The 23,305-nt window shown below is 38.3% G+C and overlaps 2 protein-coding genes across 4 annotated transcripts in view; one reads left to right on the plus strand and one right to left on the minus strand.

Moving 5' to 3' along the window:
- The window catches only part of COL10A1 (collagen type X alpha 1 chain), a 40,396-nt gene extending 22,579 nt beyond the window's left edge, over positions 1–17,817 (plus strand). For 2 of the 3 annotated variants that reach the window (XM_069805034.1, XM_069805033.1), the window contains 2 exons: positions 11,076–11,229; positions 15,666–17,817. In XM_069805034.1, the coding sequence (XP_069661135.1) occupies positions 11,091–11,229; positions 15,666–17,560 (2,034 nt within the window). In that variant the 5' untranslated portion in view covers positions 11,076–11,090 and the 3' untranslated portion in view covers positions 17,561–17,817. Of the gene's footprint in view, positions 1–10,249; positions 10,407–11,075; positions 11,230–15,665 lie in introns of those variants that run through there. The other variant, XM_069805035.1, reaches the window with a different exon arrangement.
- Positions 1–23,305, minus strand: part of NT5DC1 (5'-nucleotidase domain containing 1) — a 149,098-nt gene that overhangs the window by 114,018 nt on the left and 11,775 nt on the right. The window lies entirely within an intron of this gene.

The following is a 23,305-nucleotide window of genomic DNA, read 5'->3' on the forward strand; positions in this document are numbered from 1 at the left end:
CTTCATATAAAAATATTTCAAGCTTGTAAATGAAAGGTTTTCAATCCAAAAACCAAATTCCAAATCTCATTCCTGTAACTTCTACTGAATTTGCAGATGGATCTTCTGTACATAAGGATCCTTCTTCATTCTACTGCATCTAAATCTAATACTGAAATTTATTTCTCACTTACCCAAAAAACGTGAAGTATCTTTAGAAAAAAAAACACGCCAGCATGCAGAATGAGATTGCAAATATAAAGACAGAATTTTGCCTTGTTTCTAGTATAGAATCAGATAACCAGATACTAATTGGATAAGCCATGCAATGGCAATAAGGCAATGTTGAATTGACTCTACCAGATTTAATAATAAATTATGTGATGAAACTAGCATGAATGAAATGTATCAAGCAAACCGTAGGTACCATATCAAGTAACAGCATTCATTTTAGTCCTAGCTTCCCAGATTCCACACTTTTTTTGGTTGAAAAATAGTTTAGAGTAACACGGCAAGCTATCTCAGAACCTTCAGGGTTTATATACATCCTCCCTTATTTTCTATATGTTAAAAAGCCCTCCTAATCATCATATGATATTTTTTCCCTCTGCAGACAAGTAGTTATACTAGCTCTCAAACTGGAAACTACAGCTTGCAGGTGGCTAAATCTTTGCACCATTTGAGTAGTCTGGAATACGTGTTAGGGAAGACAGCCACTTGTTTAAGTTACACCCCTCTTCATTTCTGTCTGAGGTGAACCTGTGAAGAAATCCAAGATACTTGGAGTAGATGTTCACTACAGATCTTGGATCAGCTTTCACTCCCTTAGATTTTAATGCTATAGCTGCAGCGATTAGATATATTCTCAAGCCAGGCAAAATACATTTTAAAAAATACCATTTTAAAGCTCTAATCAGAAACATAGAACTGATGCAATCTGGACAACAGACCTCCTTTGCCAAAGGTTTTCTAAAGTTGACTCTCAAGCACTGTAGAGTCCTCTCAGTAGTGAGAATAAAATGACATGAAACTATAGCAGTTTCATACTCAAACTATAGCGAGTTTCAAACCTCAGTCACAACAGTGTAATATATAGCAAAATGAGTAGATCCATCAGTATTCCTAAGATGCAAATGCACAGTACACAATCTCAAACTAGTCATAGGTGGAGATTGCTCATTCCCACAACAGCTTGGAGCACAGCGCAAGCTAACCACAAGGCATTTACCCTGCTTTTCCCTCTGGTTTTGTAGCAGCTCAACACAGGTTGCAGCCAGACTGCTAAGTAGAATAAAACTGCTTCAGCTTTTCAGCACTAAGGTCCAACAGCCTGCATAAAGCCAGAAAGGCTAGGTTCAGGCCTAGGTTAAGGCACCTACATTTAAGGCAGTTTAATTTCCACCTCAGCTGTACCCAAACACCATTTATTTCTCTTGATTTTATGTATTACGCAGGCTTACATTCACCTAGTATGGTGACCTGCTCAGAGGTCTTCCTCATTTCATGAAAGTTTGATCAGAAAACAGATGAGCTGAGCACCAGGAGTTGCAGTGTCCTCCTTTTTTTATATCTTGTGTTATTAAAGAAACCCACAGGTTCTACAAGAATTCCTCAAGAAAGGAATGAGATAAACATAAAATTCAGACTCCACACCACAGTCTCGACTATGTGACACAGATCAATGACTCCTTCCCTCCATATCCCATTTCCTATCCTATAGGACTCTATTTCTCACCCCTATTTTGAAGTCCTAACTCTTTATCTTGGTTATTGCAGATTGGTGGAAGACTTCTTCCACTCCGGACCTGTAGCAATACCAGCGTGTCAGAAAACCTTCCTTGAAATCTGGTATCAGTCTTCTGCTGTAGCATATGTTATTGGCAGCAGCTGCTGACAGCAGAGCAGCCTCTTCCTCACTTAGGGACCCCATGAGTTGTTTAACAAAAGGAGTCTCAGACGCTTTACCTTTATCTACATTCCTAGCTAAGCTACTGCCAGAGAAACTGTTTCAAGAACAAAAACTGGCTATTAGTTACAGATCACACAGAAGAAAACAGCTCATCTGTTAATAAATCAGATGGGGACCTGGCATTTGTGGATTCAGTTCCCTGCCTCTCACCTTCTCTGATCTTTAGCAACTCTGTTAAGGCTTAAGCACATTCACATTACAGCACTTTAACCACATATAATCCAAGCAGCCATTACCTTTCCATGGCTATATTCTTAAGCTGTGACAATTACAAAGTGAAAGGTACAGTCAATTTTCTGTGAACGTCTGGAAAGGTTTAATGGCTTCAGTGGAACTTGGACACCTAAATACAAGAGTAACAGACTCAAAATCTTAAAACACTTAATTTCTGCTTGCAAAGTTACCCACTTTTACTTCTGTATGCAGCAGAAATACATCAGGCTCTTATCCCTTAACTCCGTGGAGATCCTTGCTTACATCTCACCATCAATGGGTGCAGAAGTCATCTAACATCACCTCCAGCAGGAGTCCAATTTTTGTTTTTATTTTTCCACCATTTACCACAGTAACAGCAGGGTCAGAAAGCATCACCATTGAAAACAAGCTGGCAGTTTGGTCAGGTTATCTATCATGAGTTTCAAGAGTCCCTATACTTCCCTAGTATCTGGATAATTTTTTGTATCAGTAGCTTGGGAAGTATTTACCTGCTGCACATATGAACCAGTTTCATATAACTATCTTTCAATCCTCAAATCTTTGAGTGTGAGACCCTACTGGTTAAAGTACTTTAAAAAAATCATCCTTCACATTCATGTGATTTTTCTCTTACAAAATGCAGGAGACATTGAAGCTTGTGGATTTGAGTCAGGTAACATGGTGTTACCTATAGAACTTTGTAGCCCTGAAGCATTTTCTGTAATAATAAAAGCAGCCACTTCATTAGCACTTTATTACAAGCAGGTAATTATGACTCTCCTTTATGACAATATAATGCTTGTAAAAATCCAGTCTCAGCTACGTGAAACTAAAAGCAGTCCTATTAATAATCATCAGGAAAAATTAGGCTCCATGGACTCAAGCTTATTTTGCATAAGGGAAAGAGTATAGAAAGTTTATATGTACCCACCAACATAACATTCCTAAGTTTCATTTAAATCAGTTAAGAGAGAACAGCAATATTTAAAATGCCAGACTTAAAAAACCAAACAAATCCCTTATTTTTAAAGTGAACTCAGACAACTTTTATTTGTTCTGGCTGTAAAAGTCTGGATTTTTTTTTTCCCCTCCACCTTTGGCACCTGTTTTTAAACAGGAAAGTTTAAAAACAACTCTATGCCAATTGTCCAAACCACTGCAGGTAGTAAGGTCAATGAATGAGACTATTCAGCACACTGGCTACCTGCTCCAGTGGGTACACTTGAAAAAGCAGCTCAGTTACACCTATTTTTCAACAACTGGTTGGAAGAGTCCCCTAATTATGGGATACCTGAGGAAGCTGCTTGAACTTTTTCACCTTTGGGAAAGTATGAGTTGTTCCCACCCTTCTTTTACCATGGCTTCTACTTTATTCACTGTGGTCCAGGGGAGTCTGACAGAAACCTTGAGAACAGCAGGCACAGAGACAGAACAAAATATTAAATAATCTAATAAGAGAAAAATAGAGCATGAATTAAAGAAAACAAAAATAATCCTCCCCAGGAAAATACGACTATTCAGCATTTTTACATTTTTATGTGAATGCTCTTTTTACTGTTATATATCAGGTTTTTAAACAAGAACATCAGGAACTTACTAAAAAAAGAAAGAACACTTGCAGTAATCTCTAAAGACCAATTATGTATATCAGGTGTTTAAAAATCATTTAACATCCTGCGAAATGATGTGGACCTATGGAAAACAAGCATCCCTCCTTCTGTCACTCCCAGGAAAGTTTGATTTCATTTTAGTCCAAATCAAGTTCTTACTAACTCAGCTTACAGAAAAGCTTCATAAACCATTGTATTGACACAACTGAGAATGCAATCAACATCAGGCAGGAGGCTAGAAATAAGCATCTTCAGCTAGAAGGAACTGGAAATCTCTTTACCTGGTTGTGTTTAAGCAGCTCCAGAAACAGTTTTGTGGAACCCGCTCATCAGAATCCAAAGTCAAATTTTCATATTTGCTTACGCTATTCAATGATCAGGCCCCTTGAAAATTATTTTTCCTGAACTGTGCACAATGTTAACTAGATACTTCTTCTCTTCACCTCCATCAGGAAGATGCAAGTCCTGCCATCATGTGCATGTTTACACTTTTAAACAAATCTAGTGAAAACCCAAAACTTCAAATATATAAACATTTATGCTATTTAATCAGAAAAGCATTTGTGGTAGAAAGGATGAATATAAATATATAAAACTAGCTTTGTGTTTTCAGTATCTTGAAAACTGATCAGTTTTCATTTAAAGCCACACATCTGATATGTTTCAAATTAATGCATTCATTTGAACAATATTTGTTGGTTTTGCTTTCAGAGACGGAGGAGGGAGGAATAAGGTCAGGCCAGCAGCATACCCAAAGTACAGGAAAACATCTTTCCTAACACCAGTACTTCTGTTTGATATCTTTTACTCTTGTATTGCAAATTCTCTAAGATGGGTGAAGATTATCTTATCTTTATACAAGCACAATGAAATGGGGCCATAAACGATGCAGAGTTGTTAGAAAGCATTCATCAATAATACTATCTGACTCTGAGGAACGTATAATCAGAAATTAAAGTCAGTCTCAAAGCTTTCTCTATAGCCTATGTGGAAAACATATTTTCCTGAGGTTTCAGAATGGTCATTCAGTGTCTCGGCAAGTTAACTCAGTCAGAATACAACTATAAATACATAAATGGGTGTCATCTATTCAAATATACTGCTATACTAAATAGAGCTCTTGTGATCAAGTTACCTGAGCTGAACAGAACAAACTGGTCAGCAGTCAGTTTTGCAGTGCCAGGATAAATACAGAACATCTTTCTGTTACTACTTGAAAGTAGGACATTTATTCAACCACAAGTATAAGTGTTAGAAGTATAAGAACTTTAAATCTATAAAAAGACTAGTAGGGGACTATAGGAGTAACACAGTTTCTTTTGTTTTGTTTGTTTAAAGAGAGAATTCTTTATTGTATCGCAAAATACAAATATAGATAGGACTGTGCAGCCCTGCAAATTACCTCAACAAGCCTCCTTTAATTACAAAAGATAACATGCATTCTGAAACGCAAAAGAAATCTTATTTATTTTGCAATTAGCAAGGTAAATTCTTTCTTCACCAAGATGTTTTCTAGTCCTGTGCAGTCCAAGTGGCTAGAGTTGAAACAGAAAATACCCTCCATGTAAATACAAAGTAACAATAATTACAAACCAAACCAAACAACAACAAAAACAGAACACCCCACCCCAGATTTCCCACAGCTATTGAACTCACAACTTTTCCCGCTTCCCATTTCTTTGGGTTCATTTGACTGTGAGCAGGAAGAAGCTGAAAACCCTCCGTATTAATTTTCCCCATCAAGGTACAGTGGAACACTTTGTTCCTCTGCACTGCCATTGCGGGCTTACCTGGCTGCTATCACGGGAGCGTGCAAACACTCTTCACCATTGCGTGACGGAATGGGAGAGAGGACAGTTTTAAACCATGTTGCTGAGATGATTTAGGAGTTTCCAGAGTGTCATAAAGTGCACCACAAACTAGGAAACCCAATTACTCCTTTAATTCCATGGCAGGCTTTCAAACTCCTTCAAAATTCCTAAGCACCTTTCCCTGAGAACTTAAAATTGGAGACTGGAGAATTTCTTCACCAGAGATGGTGCTACAAGCTATTAGAGTTCTTTGCAAAATGATAGCTACCATGAGTTTTGGGTATAAGCACTTTTAACAGAGGAAAACTTGTCACAGACTAGGGTAGAGTCTTCAAAGTTTACTTCAGGCAGGTAACAAAACTGGAACTGACATCATCAGAAAGCACTAGTCATACATACTGCACCAGAAGCAGCAAAATAATTGTGTCCACTTAACAGTGTTGAGATTTTATGTCATCAATAAAAAGTTACTCCCAATTTTTCAGACTACTTTTTAAACCACAGGAAAAATCTCCCACCAACACATTCTTGCCTCTTTCTTCACAGCTGAGATTACTTTAGGTAATCTCAAACTTAAGGAGTAAACCTCCCCCCTCACCCCCCCGGTTCCTTGGGTACCACATTTTAACATAAATAGTAATTATAAACTACAAAAAATGCAGGATTAAGACTAAAAGGCAATTATTAAAAATAAGACAAATTCCAAGTTAAAAGTTGTGAATTATTACTTTCAAAGAACCTGGTTCCTTGAAACTAAGCACATGGTTTCTGCTTAGATGGTGCAAAAATCAAGATCACATACTCTAGGTCAAAACAATAAATCTAAGCATATTCACACTGAAAATCCTCAGCATCAGGAACATATTAATCCAGTTCCCAACTACGACAAGGACCTAACCCAACCTTTCTCTGAGTTTTGCTTCTCCTCTTTCCTTTCTTTGGGGTGGGATTAGGGTGGGGATGGGGTGTGTGACAGGGAGTGGTTGCTTGGTTATTACAATTTATGCTTAATTAATTAAGATGTTCTTCCTCGTAAGCAGTTGCTTATCGTGGGACTCATTCAAGTCACCTTGTGAGAAACTTGCAGGATTGTGGTGAAAGTCAGTTCCCAGTTCCCAAATAATGGTGTCACTTCCATGTTACTTATGCATGTGTTTTCACTGATTCTGTGGGAGTAAGGCACTGAAGCAACAGAGGGTTTTGGAAAGCCTGTGCGACTGCATGCTTTCCAAGAACAAATTGAACACTCAGTCAGCAATTATGATGAAACACTGCAGACTGCTGCGAATAGCGTTAAAGACTCTGCAATTCCAGTACCTACTTCCTATGGTCCAGAGAAACTCTATTTTGAGTCTTTTTATTGCAGTCAAGCTTAGGACTTAAGCTGGTGCATCGCTATAACATCTACCATGGCTACCTTTACATGGGAAGAAGCAGCCAATACATAACTAGAAAGCAAGTTCTGGAGCAGTGCAATGGATCAAACGTTACTCCTGACTATTATGGTAGTAGGACAGGGGGAGCAGGAGGGAGCAAAGACACCTTCATTTGTAAGCAAAGACAACTTTCTAAATGTATAATTATAAAATAAAAGCGCCTAAATGTTTATACTTTGAAAACAGGTATGCAAATAACCTTTCTTGTTTAAAATGTGCTGTTACTGTAAATACATATACACAAGTGTGTCTACTGCATGTATTTTTGCACGTGCAAATATATACCAAAGCCTACCTTTCATATGCATGCTTAGAGCTAGATGTCTGTTAGTGCTCTGCCAATAGGAAATATCCACAGCAACAGGGAAAACATACAAAAGCAGTGAACTCCAATTCTACCTCAATTTCCCATACCCACAAAAAACAAAACCTCAAACCAAAGAAGTAGCATAAGATAGCACAATAGGGTGGAGCTCAGGTTAAACATAAGGACAACAGGTTTGCCTGTATATACCTTTTGACCCCACAATCATCCCTATTTACGCAGACACACACACAGATTATTCACCTTCCTGCCCAGAAGGAGCCAAGGCAGGAAGTGAGGCTGCTGGGCAAATATCAGTGTACATTATTGGTGATTCTCTAACATAAGTGCGCCTGCTTTGGGGGTATTTATGAATTAGGCTAGAAATTAGCACAAAATTGTGTGTGCATAAAACTGTTGCCTGCTGTTCTTAACTTTCTTAACCAAATATTGTCAAATTAGCAACAACCACACTTCCCACTGAGGGCTGCATATTTAAATGTTTTAAAATCAAAAGCTATTTTTGGGTTTATGTGAACCAAAAAAAGGGGCTGGAGTTGCATTTCTTTAAGGAGGAAATAAACTCTATGCCCATATATTTGCTGCCTCTGTCAAAAGTGGATGACTGGATTCTCACTTGAATTTGTAGAGACTAATTTTTAAAGGAAGCACCTTGAGAAGTTACACAAACAACTTGAGGACAAAGCTTCCTTCTCCAAAAGATTAAAAGGAACAGAATGCATATATGGGGAGTAGAAATGCCATCTCAGTTGGGCAAACATTCTCTGAAAACCCCTGACCAGATTGGGCACGCAAGCTTAATGGAGAAAGCAGGCTTCAATCTGAAGACCCCTGTAGCAGAAAGGGTTTATTTACAAAAATGGAACATAGTGTTGTTTAGAGGACGGCTTAGGAAGAAGAATAGAAGAAAAGAACTGTTCAACAATACATTAAATAAATTATTGCAGCAGTCTAAGTCACAACATTAATACAGCCCTCTAGTAAGCAAAGGTATTAGCACAATTGTAAGCAGAATAGACTTGATGGTCCATTGGTCTCTTTCAGTACAGTAACTTGTGTTCTAGGATATTTGCCATAATACATAAAAGCCAAAAAAGTTGTCACTTGAAGAGTGTGGAATTAAACAAAGACACAAAGCAGGTAAAATTCAGCCCACGTTAACCTGTCATTCCATAGGATAGCTGCACAGCTCAGGGCCACCAGCTCAGTTCTTTGGTTGGAACAGTAACAGGTGTCCCTTCTATACCTACCATGCATGAGAACTCACAGTAACGCACACTATTTATTAGTATTCCTACAAGATAACATGCTAGTACCCTTGCCTGATTACAGTATTTCTACTATTGGTATTAGGATATGGGTGCATACGTGTGCTTCTGCATAGATATTGCCTGTACCTCACCAAAAGGCTCCCTAGACAGCTTCCACAAATGGCATAAATTAACTTGAAAAATAAATACGTGCTTACTTCATCAGGACAGTAACTTGTAGCACATGCTCAGCTTCCTTTAGTAACAACACATATAGTTTATCTTTGATTTTCCACTGATTTTCAGTACAAGGGAAACAAAGTATTTCAAACTCATCCAAAAATCTCCTACAAGACTGAATACCATATAACAACATCAAAGAAGTCTGTAACTGGCAAAGGAGTTTTAATACACAGATAATTTATATGTAGGTATTTTTGCTGAGAATGTTTGATAAAAGCAAAGTGTACTATATATTTAGTTGTATTGGTTTCATCCTAAATGAGAAATGTTTGTTTCTTCTCTCTTGTTTTGGCCTTTGATCTTAAATGAAGTTTCAGAGTCCCAAACAATTCAAGGACTGAAAGTTACTGCCTATTTAGTACTGAACACTAATCAAAGTGATGCTGAAACACTGTAAGATTCCATTATTTATTAAAAAAAAAAAGTCACAATGTGTGGATACAGTCTATTAAGCAAGACTGGTTTAACAAACTTTCTTAATGGCTAAAACCAGTTTATAACCTGAAGGAAAAAAAAAAAAGAAAAAAGAGATAAACTGAAATCAAGTTTGATCCACCAACAGTAAACCAGCAGTAGTTTAAGTTTACTAAACTGAAACCATTTAATAGGAAAAACATGATCTAGTAAAAGTACAGCAATAACTGCCTTTGATTGAACAAATCTTAAAAAAAAAGTTTATTGCCGACTGCACAAAAGCTCAAAAAAGCTCCATCAGCCCCAAACATCAGCCTGTATAACACTTTCAAATTTAAGCAGTATGGATTTCAAAGCATTTGTTACAACTACACACAATGAAGTTCTCATTGTGTAAGGTAAGCTTGCATTTCAAGAATTCATAATACAGAAACATTACTTGCAGAATACATCATATACATAGTACTGTACCTCTGGCATCAAAACAGCAGTCTAGAAATATAATGTGAAGATAACAATCTCCTAAAATAATAAAAGTAATCTTCAGGTTATCACACAACTCCCTTATTAACATCTTAACTGATTTTAAGTTCTTCACTTGTATCCCAATGGACAATTACTCACATGAGTAGTCTCTATAGACTTTAGTGGGGTTACTCCTGAAAGCAACAGCTCACCAAAATCAAAATGTATAGTTCTTTCCTGAAAACATTTACAGAGAAATCCAAATGAAGCCCTTGGGTAACATTGGAAAAAATCATGAACTTGTAAGTAAGGTTGGTAATTCTTTCTCAGTTCTAAAAACAGAGGGGCTGTAAAATTTTAGAAAATACCAGGTATGAGCAATACAATTTCATCAACAGTAAGAAATCCAAGGGGCAGGAAAAAAAAACCCACAACAACAAAAAAACCTTAACAGGATCTAGGATGACTGCCCAAAATAGATTTGCCCACCCCTAAAAAACACACATATACACACAGATAATTACTGCTTACTGATTTTTGGGGAGGAGCTTATGCCCAGCAGTCACCCAACTGGGGGAAAATTGTATAAATACTCAAGGGTGACACTTGAAATCATCAGCTTCTGCTCACTCACCAGTGGCAGAAGAACTCCTCAATAGAGGAGGATTCACTGCTCTACCACTCTGCACTGGAGCTCCACAACATCTTGGTATGTTAATGATTTCATTTCATTCTATTTGGTTTTGAAGGTAACTTCTACAGGATAAATGTTTTCTGGCTCAAAGGGAAAGGGGTTGATATTTAAGGGCCAGTGACAGCATCCTTACTGCCACTGGGGCTATTTGAAAGGCTACAGATAAAAGTCTGGTTTCAAGCAAGGCAATGTGAGATTTTTGCCATTGATGCTGAGGGAGCCAGGAGTTCATGCTTCATTTGCTATAGCATTACACAGAGGTAGTAAGGTTGTTGTGGAGTGTCTATGCATTTCCACTGAAAACTTTTCTTCATTTCTGGAGTTTTGATATATGCAACTCCTGAACTTACTTTTGGAGCCCTAGTGTAACTAGGAAAATAATCACTGTTTCTGAGGATAGTGGTTTTAAATAGACTGGCATCCATTTAAAATCATTCTTTTCCTAAGAGTGAGAGTATCACTTTTAAGCTACCTATACAAGAGCTGTATCATTCAAAGTGATAGCAATACCGATTCCCTTTTTCTTAGAGGATTTTTCACAACTAGTGAAAGCAGGAAGAAGTAAGCACAAAATCATGTTACTTTTAATACCAATACTTAAAGAAAACTCACTTATTCATGCACAAGAACGAGAATTGAACAGCTTTTCTTTATAACAAACTTTTTCTCCCCTTTCTAACACAGAACGGATTTGGAAACATGCATTTACAAATATCCTTACTGCTGCTGTTTTGTCTGAACATTGTCCATGGTAGTGATGGATATTTTTCTGAGCGATATCAGAAACAATCCAGCATCAAGGGGCCACATTTTCTACCATTCAATGTAAAGAGTCAAGGTAAGTTTACTATTTTCTGATAATAAAACTAACGCAATCATTCCTCGTGGGTCAATACATGAACAAAAGCTCTTTGTTTATACTATTGGTATTCAACTTTCACTAACAGTTTAGGTTCATTAAAATAATGTCATCACTGCAGAAAGAACTGGCAGTGGCTCTAGCAGTTGCCTCTTATTGACAAAGATGTACACTTGCCACAGACAAATTTTTTTACACAATAGTCACTAAAGGCTTATAGAGCAGAACAAAAATCACAGCTACAGATTTGATCTTCAGTAGTCGGAATAATACAACATGACTGTGTACATAATTATGTGCAACATGCTAATTATCCTCAAATTTCTTGATTGAACACTGGGGTTTCTAACAATAGACCTGTCATCTACAATATTCAGAAAGAACTTTTACATATTCTGTCACAGAACTTAGGTGTGAATTTAAATACATATCTGATATACATGGCCAAATGAAGATCTGTTTAACAACTAGAAACGCAAAATAAATTGATATATAGTTGTAAAAATGTGACATAAACCTCTACATAGTTTTTTCATGAGTGATTTAAGCTTATACTTTAATTACCAGACTAATCTCATAGTAATACAACAATTCTAGCTTTATTATAAAAAGTTATCTTCATTTCATAAATCAGTTGTAACAGACTGTAAAGGCAATATATAATTGCAATGCTGCACATTGTGACATCTTATTTCTGGGTATCCTCTCTGTCCTTATAAGACAAATGGGTGGCTATACTTAGTGTTTGAAACTATTTGAGTTCTGTTTTATTGTTCCATGCTTAGGCCAAAGCCTTTTTTAAAAACTTGAAATCAAAAGTTCTGACTTCCTAGGTACTGCATTTATTTCATGAATTGTCCCCCAAAGTATGATCAGGAGTCTCTATTGAAAATTATCATCACTAAAATTAAGAGAACTGAATCTTCCTTGTAAACATCCCGCTCTCTGCCCTGCCCCAGAACAACATTATTTTCTTTCAGACATCAACAGGCTATTCAGTTTTACAGATGTGGGAGTCCAGTCATTCAAAATTGCTTGCAAGTCTTCATTTAGGGAACAAGCATCAAAATTGAGGACTGGAAAACCACTGCTATTCTTCAGTCTGGAAAACAAGCATCCTACAGAGGGGTTTTAAGAAAAGTTTAAAGAGGGCATACTGTTAGAGATCATAATTTCTAGTCTGAGACGATCATGGAAGAATAAAACAGGAGTCTACAGAACCAAATTCATCTAACTATTGCCTAGTAAGTTCTTCCATATGCAAGTACCTCAAGTAGCATATGGCAAGTTTTTCATTATAGCTTACTTTTCCTATTTGGTCACCAAACATTCGCTTCTAGAGATTTAGTTACCAATAAATTATCTTTTTGTTTTGTATAACTTTGTGAAAAAGCAGCCTGGAACTAAAATTTCAGTCTAGACCCAGACTGGTGACTCACGGCAACATGTAATAGATCATACAATTTCTGTTGGCAATCAAAACCTATTAAAGCTTCATTTAATTTGGTGAAATTGTTTTAACAGTTTTAAGTATCTTGTTCTTGACAGCTCTCCAGTCAGAATACACTTTCCTTTTCTGTAGGTATTTAGTGTTATCATTTTTTAAAAGTAGCAGGACAATTTTTAAACCAGTAGCTCTTTGGCTTGAAATCTTCAAAAAGTCCTAGCTGAGAATAATCATTAAATTAAGTCTGACTGTTCAGCAATGCTCAAATAAGCCATTACTACAGGTTTTGTTACAGTCTTCATACTTAATTCAATACATAAATAGGGTTTGACTGCACTCAGAGAACGTAAACCAATTTTGCATCAAGATATGTGCCAAGACATAAAAGAGTAGCCAACCACTACTTCAATTTTCCTGGTAAAAATCCTACTTCATTGACGCGTTCAGCTGTCCTTTCCTCAGAGGACTTACCATTGTCTCTAGACAACACAATTACCAGACATTTTGATCTAAAAGCAGCACAACTTTGAAACAATATAGCTCCTCACAGAAAATCTCTATAACATCATGAATACTGACAAAGTCTTTAGCATCTTATGCAAAAAGGCAGTACCCACCACTTTGTGAACCTAGGACCGATACGAAGTTGCATCCAAAACATGGTAAAAAAGCAAGAAAAGCACTCTGAAGATAAAGTCTGATGCAATTTGCCACCGCCCAAAAACAGATAATTTGATCAAGTGCAATAACTGCATGTTACTTCAACACAGCTGAATAAAATGAATGTTGCCCAAGCTGCAGAAATTAAATTCTGACTGCTAAAGAACAAAATACATTTGATAAGCCTGGACATAGTTCCTCGAGTTATTGTTATGAAAGAGCAGACCTGGCTGGGGTCACTGTTGTCTTCTGCCAAAGTACCCACATAAATGCTTGGGTTTGGATTCAATGCAGTTGATGTATAAACCTATTTGTATTTTTCCCCTAATGCCTTACAACTGAAACAACATTAGCTCAGGAACTCATTTAGGTATTTGTATTGAGGCTTCGATCTGACCTGCCTGTGTTGTCTGATGTGAACAGGTAGTTTTTGAAGTTCTATCCATAGACAGAACCTATGGAATAAATTCTGAGTCCTCCAGTTGAGTAAGCTGTTTTGTCTGATGGCAGCTCTCTTTATCTGTGGTGAAGAGAAAAATATGTAACACGTAAAGAACATTTACATGCCACTTCTGCTCCAGGGTACATGCTAATTCTGACAGGCTTAAGCCTTTCCAAATTATTTTTTCATATGATGTAGTTCTTAAAATTTGACATATCTTATGCCACCTATATAACAAGAAAACCGACTTGCAATTGCACCCTGCTGAATATGGGATATCAGTAGTAAGAAATCCAACAGTATCGGTAAGAAACCAAAGACTGCACCAGACTTGTCACTGGTACTCACAGATTCCACAATCTCCTCTGCAACTGAGGATGCATGTTTGCATTTTTAGTTTGTCAGTAAAACACACAGATTGCTTTCTTTCTATATGTAGAATTTTAACATCTTCCTTTTCACTGCCTTAAGGAGGATGAGATAGGAAGGTGTGCAAAATAAGGTGATATGCATTTGTGCCGATTTTATGCATCAGCAAAAAAAGAAAATGCACTCTCTACACTTGGTATATAAGAACAATTTCCCTGGCAATATAGGAAGAAAGCAACCTTGCAGATCCCATATCAAACTAAAATAAAATGTATTTCATATACACATCTCTATTATTTTTTAAAAATACAATATGTACAAGAATAGTTTTCTTCCTCCTTCAACTCATTTTTGGTTCATCAAGACTAGCCACCAATTGGAAAAAGGTATTAATTATCTAAGAGACAGCAGAATCACCATTGCATAAACTTTTGCACACATTGCTCTTTCTGTAAGAGGCTGAAAAGCTGATCCAATTGTTGATCAATTATCAATCTTTTCTAAATAAGCAACAAACAGAGTACGTTGCCATTATGAAAACCAGAATCCAGGCTCTTCCTATATCCCTCAGTTTTGTTTTTTTTAAAGTGACTTCTTAAATTAACATTCATCATAGGTATGGTATTTTGTTCTATAATGCTGCCAGTTGCTGCAAACTACTGAAGTAGTCTCACAACATCCATGTTAATCTTGTCTGTAATGTCCCACAAATCAGCAACCTAATTCCAACGCAAAGCTGCAAGCTCCCCCAAAGTGCACAGAAAACTAAGCAGTGAGCTTGTTTGTTTATTCCTCTGTGTGACATTTGGTTAAGTGGCTCCACCTGCTGTTTTGATAACTGGGAAAATAATGTATTATTAAAAAAAAAACACAATGCCAGAATTCTGACTGCAGTAAGATGAATTATCAGTTGTGACCTCACCACCGAGTGAAATTTTTATGACAAACAAAAATCTTTAGGACAGTATTTGAAAATATAACCTTCATACGTTTACCGAAAAAACAGAACCTTGGCCCACTTTTGGAAGTGTGTGGGGGGAAGGACAAATATCTCACTAAAATGTAGCACGCACTAGTTTCAGAAAAGCAGCTACACCTGCACAGGAAGCTTTCTCTGGTTTTGTTCACGATCAAGATGCAAGTCTCATGACTTGCTAAATCAGTTACCTGTTGGTTTTGGTTTTTCTTTTTCCTTCCTTAATACTTGCACAGCAGCTTTTAAGCTCTCTGATGACCCTAAATGTATTGAAGTCATGAAAAAATTCTAGAAGCCTTGTAGCTCACAACACAACTCCAACAAATTTGCACTTGTTACTTGTAAGAGCTCTGAGACACTTTTGCTCTGAACATCAGGTTCTCAGTGACCAAACACAGTATTAGAAACTTGACTTCTATGAGGTTCAAGTTAAGTTAACCCTTCACACATTTCACCATCATGCTACCAGTCTGCAAATCTGTTACAGCTGCCCTGGTTGACCTGTTTCCTCTCTCTCACAGGTGTGCAGATAAGGGGTGAACAAGGACCCCCTGGTCCCCCAGGCCCTATTGGACCAAGAGGACAACCAGGTCCTGCGGGAAAGCCAGGGTTTGGAAGTCCTGGTCCCCAAGGACCCCCTGGCCCCCCAGGACCACCTGGATTCTCTGCAGTTGGAAAGCCAGGCATGCCAGGTCTACCAGGAAAGCCAGGAGACAGAGGACTAAATGGTGAGAAAGGAGAAGCTGGACCTGTTGGGCTCCCAGGAGCAAGAGGGCCACAGGGACCCCCCGGCACTCCTGGCCCTGCAGGACTGTCTGTTCCTGGCAAGCCAGGACCACAAGGCCCTCCGGGAGCTCAAGGGCCGAGGGGCCTACCCGGCGAGAAGGGAGAGCCAGGTATCCCTGGAATAAATGGACAAAAGGGAGAAAATGGATTCGGCGTCCCAGGCCGCCCGGGTAACAGGGGTCTTCCAGGCCCACAGGGACCCCGGGGCCTCCCGGGTCCTGCTGGGGTAGGGAAGCCCGGCGAAAACGGTCTTCCAGGTCAGCCAGGTATGAAAGGTGACAGAGGCTTACCAGGTGCACCCGGAGCGGCCGGGATGCCCGGTCCCCAGGGTCCCCCAGGAGAACCTGGAGAAGCTGGCATTGGCAAGCCTGGGCCAATGGGACCACCAGGAGCAGCAGGCGTCCCTGGAGCCAAGGGACACCCCGGACCTGCAGGCTTGCCTGGATCCCCGGGTCTTCCAGGATTTGGAAAGCCAGGATTGCCAGGGATGAAGGGACACAGAGGCCCTGAAGGTCCTCCTGGCCTTCCAGGACCTAAAGGAGACCAAGGCCCGGCTGGTGTGCCAGGAGAACCAGGGCCTGCCGGACCACCAGGGAACATGGGCCCTCAAGGACTCAAAGGCTTGCCTGGTGAGAACGGCCTACCCGGGCCCAAAGGCGACATGGGCCCTGCGGGCCCCCCGGGCTTCCCAGGGGCCAAGGGCGAACGGGGTCTACCGGGGCTAGAGGGAAAACGAGGATACCCAGGTGAGCAGGGTCTTGCTGGTCCTAAGGGACACCCAGGTTTCCCAGGTCCAAAAGGCGACGCTGGCCACGCTGGGCTACCTGGCTTGCCCGGTCCAGTGGGTCCCCAGGGAGTTAAGGGAGTGCCAGGGATCAATGGCGAGCCGGGCCCCAGAGGGCCCTCGGGAATACCCGGGATCAGAGGCCCCATTGGCCCCCCTGGCCTGCCAGGAGCCCCTGGTGCGAAAGGTGAGCCCGGAGCACCAGGACTGCCGGGCCCTGCAGGTATTTCTACAAAAGGCTTAGCCGGACCCATGGGACCACCTGGACCCCCCGGCCCTAAAGGCAACAATGGAGAGCCCGGCTTGCCAGGCCCGCCAGGTCCTCCCGGTCCCCCTGGCCAAGCCGTAATCCCACAGATGCCCGACAGCTATGTTAAAGCAGGAGAGTCTCGGGAGCTATCAGGAATGTCCTTCATGAAAGGAGGAGTAAACCAAGCTCTTACAGGGATGCCAGTGTCTGCTTTCAGTGTCATCCTCTCAAAAGCCTACCCTGGGGCAACAGTCCCCATCAAATTTGATAAAATCTTGTACAACAGGCAGCAACACTATGACCCCAGAACAGGAATCTTCACCTGCAGGATCCCAGGACTGTACTATTTCTCCTACCACGTACATGCAAAAGGTACAAATGTTTGGGTTGCGCTCTACAAAAATGGTTCCCCGCTCATGTACACCTATGATGAGTACAAGAAAGGATACCTTGACCAGGCTTCTGGCAGTGCTGTCATCGATCTCATGGAGAACGATCAAGTGTGGCTCCAACTGCCCAATTCAGAATCTAATGGTCTCTATTCCTCTGACTACGTTCACTCTTCTTTCTCAGGTTTCCTATTTGCTCATAACTAACAACATCCCACTTACACTGTCCTGACACTCTCTCCTTCAGACCGTTTTAATTGGGCGCTGATCTGATTCATCATTAGCAGGTCATGCAACTTCAATTTTGCAACAGAAATGGAGGAGGGAGTGAGAAAGTGGAAGACATTGGTTCAAAACTAGTAGAATAATATTGTATGTTTTTAGAGAATTGTCGCAAGAAATTTTTCAAATGATGATCAATTGTCTGACTGAATGCAACATTAAAATTTTATGAGTTAATATAATGCACCAGTGGTTTTGGGTTTTTTTTGTTTGTTTGTTTGTTTTTTTTTCCAGAAGAAAAGGAAAAGCAGAATTTCTAAATATCACTTCTTATAACACATAAAGTAGCCATTCCAGGACTCTAGATCATACTCTGCTACACTTGAATTAACTGAAGGTATTATTCAAAGTACACAGTCTCAGATACACCACAATCATCACAACAGCTGGACAATATACTTGAGGAACATTCTGCTATCTGTCAGCTTCATCTTTAAACTACAGAACAGGAGTCAAGAAAACAACTCTAATACAGTGCATACCAGGTCACAGTTTTAATTTAGTTCCACTTTTCTTATTAATGCATAACTACCTTGGAGAAAGGTAGATTTACAAATTATTACCTGTTACTGAAGATCTAAGACTTTCACGATATGAAAAAGCAACCAGATTTGAAGCCTAGAAATCCACTTAGCTTTGTCTGATGCACATTTTGTAATCTGCAACAAACTAGGTCAATATTTTTTAAGATCCTAACATTCTGTAAAACTACAATATTCAGAGTACTGTAAAACAATTATCACCAAGTCCAGACACAAAATCAGAACAGCTTTACCACCCCAAAATTGGAGACAATCTTTGCACTGATTTTCCCTGAATAACTTCATTCCTTTAACACACAATAGTCTGGGGAATATATTTACTTCTTATAGTAAATTTATCAAACAATGACAGTAATTAGTCAGTAGACATAATCATATTTACCATACTTACATACACTCATGTCTCACAAACATTAGACATTGCATTAATCTGTTGTGGCACTATGAAAAGTTAATGGTATAAAGTAAGCTAGCTTAATAAAATTAGTGCTTATAAATTATGAAACCGTAATAGTTTGATCACATATCTCTTCCAATGACAATTACCATTCGTGTGCTTTAGAAGTATCATATACATCAAAACCTTATGAACTCAAAATATTATTTTTAGCTTCAATTTTTAAAACAGAAATTTTTAATCACTTGCACTAAAAGTATGTAGGCCTATGTTTAAAAGTTTTGTGGTATTACCATTTCTTCATGGAAGCAGAACCTGAGGCTTGTTGCATTGTATACATTTAAAATCAGCAGTTTCCCCAAGTACTTGATAATACCTTGGGATTAATAAAAAAGTGAGGACACCTTTAGGTTGATCCATCATTAGCAAAAATATATAATGTTTTGGAAACTGTAAAGAGCTACCAAGAATGTAGCTTTGCAGAATTGGTTTTTTTTCTCCCCTTATTAAGTGCTGCTGGATAAGGAAGCCTGTGGTTTAGGCTATACTTCAGTAAAATAATGAATGCTTAAGTAGAGAGTGTAATGTGAGATCTGCTTATTTTAGCAGCCAAGTAGACCTAGGTAAGCAAATTGGTACTACTATTATAAACACTGCACATAAATATTTGTATGGAAATAATATGGACAGGACCACAATTTATAAGTAGCAATCTTGCGATACTTTTTTTTTTTCTAAGCCAAAATAAAACCCAAGACACTTGAGTCCGCATTGTTTATCCCCACTTTTCTACCTTCCTGTTTTAGGTCAAGTATTAATTACAGATCTCCTAAGAATTATATCTTTTTTGCACTAAAAATGTTTTCCTGGGCAGTCACTTGCATTAGTTCAGCAGCACTTTCCAGTATTTAAACATAGCATGTGCTGCTGCCCATATATTCAACCAATCTGGCACTTTTGTTTCGGAAACGAATAGAGGGACTGGGTACTGGAGCTGGAAAATACTGCTCAGTAGTTGTAAAGTTTCTGGTTAATTGCTTTATATATGAAATGTATGCCAAAGCACATGTTTAAAATTGTTGGAGATGCTTGGTGCTCAGCAGTACATTACTGTCCTGTGATTCCAATTAACTAGTGTCTGCACAAGAAACTGGGCACAGACAGTATTCTTAAAAGCATAGTTCACTAATCCTCACCATTCATCCACTTTAAACCAGGTTTTGTCCTTTAATGTCTTTGTTCCTCAAATGAGCACATAGGACTTCAGATAAGTCTACAGCTTAGTACCTCATGCCCGTCTTTTTGAAAGGTTTTCATAATTGTTCAGACATTACATAAGCAACTCTTAACATTGAAAAGCTAGAGATTACACACCAAATTGTGGCACGAGCACAACTTATACTTTGATTTTAGTTTTGGATTCTCAATTTAGAGGGGACCTTGAGAAGGTCTGTAAGATTTTTAAGTTTGTTTTCTAATATTTTCTCCACCTGAAGATCAGCAGCCTAAAGATAAAGCTCTTCCAGAAACCACATCTCTTCGGGATCATGGGCATTAGAGGAAAGAAAAACCAATATGAGATTAAAATGAAAACAAAGAGCCTGTAATACTACAAAACTCACTTCCAAAGAACTACTGAAATTTTTGGAGCCTTAAGTAGTCAAACACATGAAGCACCCAAATAATCCCTTCTGTATTTAGCCGGAAAGCACAGCAGAGAAGCGTAACAAATTTACTTGCTTCTATCTTTGTTGCAGTTTTCACAATTAAGACAAAGATCTCTCATCATGGGACTACATTGACATTAGGAATTTCTGATGTTTTGCAGAATTTTTGGAGGATTCTTTCTTATTAGCCAGAAAAGCATCGTTGCTTTTTGTTTGTTGTACTTGAAGTTGCATATAAAAGATATCACACACATATCACAGATATCTACATTCATTATCTTCTGCCAAAACAGGGTAATACCATAAACTTGTGACTGAAAACCTCTCTGTGTGTGTATGTGTGCATGTTTTGGGGGAAAAGATGGAGTAGTTTAGAAAGATCCAGAGTTTTCCTCCCCGAAGTCACACTTCCTGTATATCAGCATGCCGCTTCAGAATGCTGATCAATCACATTAAAAGAACAAAAACAAAATGCAAGTTATTAAAAACCAGGGTTTAAGTCTAGCACTTTCCTTCTCTGATAACTTTCCTTTTTGTAAAAGATGGTCAGTGGCAAATTTCTCAGCTGCACCCTTGAAAGCCGAGAGCAGATTCCATCAAGCCTTTTCATGGGCAATTTATGAAGTCTCTGCTGCCACATTAGCCATGAACTTTTTACTTCCAAAATGAAACATAAACTTATAAACTCATTGAAAATATTACCAGTATATCATTTTCCCTATATAACCACAGATGCTATGGTTTTCAGAAGTGTCAGGGAAATTATGGGGAAAGACAATTGTGCAAGAGAAAGCAAACTGCCTTTAAGAGAAGAAATTTTACAAAATTCTGCTCTACAAAATTATATTAGGCAACTTCCTCCTACAAAAACTACTGATTTTTCCATCAAAAAAAATCACCTAATCTGAAACTTTTTACATGGAGATAATTATACAGTACTTCAAGTCCTCATTACACCTCTGAAGATCAAACTTGTTTCCATAATGTGTTGTGGACCTCTGTCCACGGATTTATATAGTGTAAAATGCATTGCCACATGACATTTCCTTTAAAATTGCTCTTTACTAATGCCTATAGAACATACACTAAATGAAACACATACAAAGTTATGTAAATAACCTTAAAATTGCAAAATATTCCAGTAATAAGTTAAAGATTTACAAAAAGGATTCTCAAGTAGATTTAATGCTCAACTTGGATATCAGTTGCAAAGGGCATTCTTGCACGTATTATTAGGTAAGAAATGACCATTTGACAAATATCTGTGTTCCTTGCCATCTGACATCGTACTTTTCTGATAGTATTGTTTAATAGAGTCTCCCAATTTTTTTTTTTTTTTTTTTTTTTTTGAGTTATTCTTCACAAAGGAAGGTCTAAATAACACAAGACTATTTTGGAACCCTGTTAGCTTCCCTCTGCAAGCCTCGGTTCTTTACTTCTTTACAAGTAGGAGAGTGGGTTAATACCCTTCATTAGGCTGAGTCAGGACAATCATGCCTAACTGAAAGAGCCATCCAAAAAAAATATCATAGGGCAATTATCTGAGGCAATTACCATAGCTAAGACAATGAAAAGCAAAATCCACCAGACAGTTGATTATGATCAAAGAAATCATGCAAAAAAGAGAAGGGACATAGAGAAACAAGGGCATACTGACAACAAACCAAAGTGAACTGCAAACACTTAATGGATTAAAAAAAAATAAAACAGTCGTTCTGCTCTGTCACTGACAATGGCACTACAAAGATGCCATTTCAACTTGGGAACTTTGCGTCTCCTCAACTGACCACTTAATAAGTTTGCTTTTGAAATTTTACCTTGACTAGCTGTTAATAAGCACTGCTTTTGTCTAAAGGGTTAAACCCCCTACAAGACATTGAGGGAATGGAGTTAAGTCAAGAGGCTGTGGTTTTGAGGCCAGGCTCTGGGCTAAGACAGACAGTGGGGCTTCCTGGTATGTAGACATTGGGCTGGAGCCAGGTTTAGGAGTTTCCTCAGGAAGTTATGTTAAACTTGCTACTGAGAAAAAAATAAATCTCTTAAGCGCAAACTTGTGAAAGAAGATTAGTACCATTATTCTCATTTCAGAGAGGGACCTGAAGCAAAAAGAGATACTCCATGGGACTATCACAGGTAAGTGATACAGGAAGAAACTATCTCTGGTTCTTCTGATTCCCTGTTTAGTGCTTTATCTACCAGACCATGTTATTAAAAGGAAAATAAGACCACTATGAAACCCTTCAAAGTGATGCATGACAGAGTAGCACTTTCATGTATTAACATATTTAAGTAGTGTATACAATCTGCATTGTTTCACTTCTGATTTTGCAGAGCTTTATCCAAAATAACTCATGCCTATCAGTTACTATGTTTTCAGCACTGTTGTACATATACCTCATGACTTTTATAAGAGAGAATGAGGTGTATTAAATTAGGTGCCAATTCCAATAGGAGTTAGAAAGGATTAAAGCATATCCCACATCTGTTTGTATGCAGATTCCATGCTTACATATACAAATAGGTACCTGATAGGTAGGTATATGCATAAACATACACACGTGCACACAAGCAGGCACTTGTATATAAACAAACCCAAGCAAATATTTATATGAGTTCAAAGATCAGAGTTTAACTTTTGTTTGATCTAATTTCCAAAGAACACTTAAAAATTATTCTTTGACAAATGCTGCATGATCACCACCTTTTAAAACAAAGCGCTTTCATGATTTGAAAAATGAATTAACAAAAATGCTCAAAAAAGCTGATTACGATTGGTTTAATATCAGCAGAAAACAAAGGATACATTTATTTCATATCTGAATGAGTTTGTAAAGGAATTCTTAACTACCAGTCACACTCTAAGCTCCAATGGAAACACAGCAACGACAAACAAAACATTTTAGGAGTTACCTTGCTGTCTTTTACAACATGCAACCTGACATCAACTTCTATTTTTGTTTGAAACTTCTCTGAAACAATTTTTTCAATTATATTTGAAAGGAATACAGCAAGTAGTACAGCTCTGGTGAACAAAAGGTAAGTTTTAAGAGTGTCCAAACTACAC

Source organism: Haliaeetus albicilla, chromosome 17 (genome assembly GCF_947461875.1).
Source record: "Haliaeetus albicilla chromosome 17, bHalAlb1.1, whole genome shotgun sequence".
NCBI lineage: Eukaryota > Metazoa > Chordata > Aves > Accipitriformes > Accipitridae > Haliaeetus > Haliaeetus albicilla.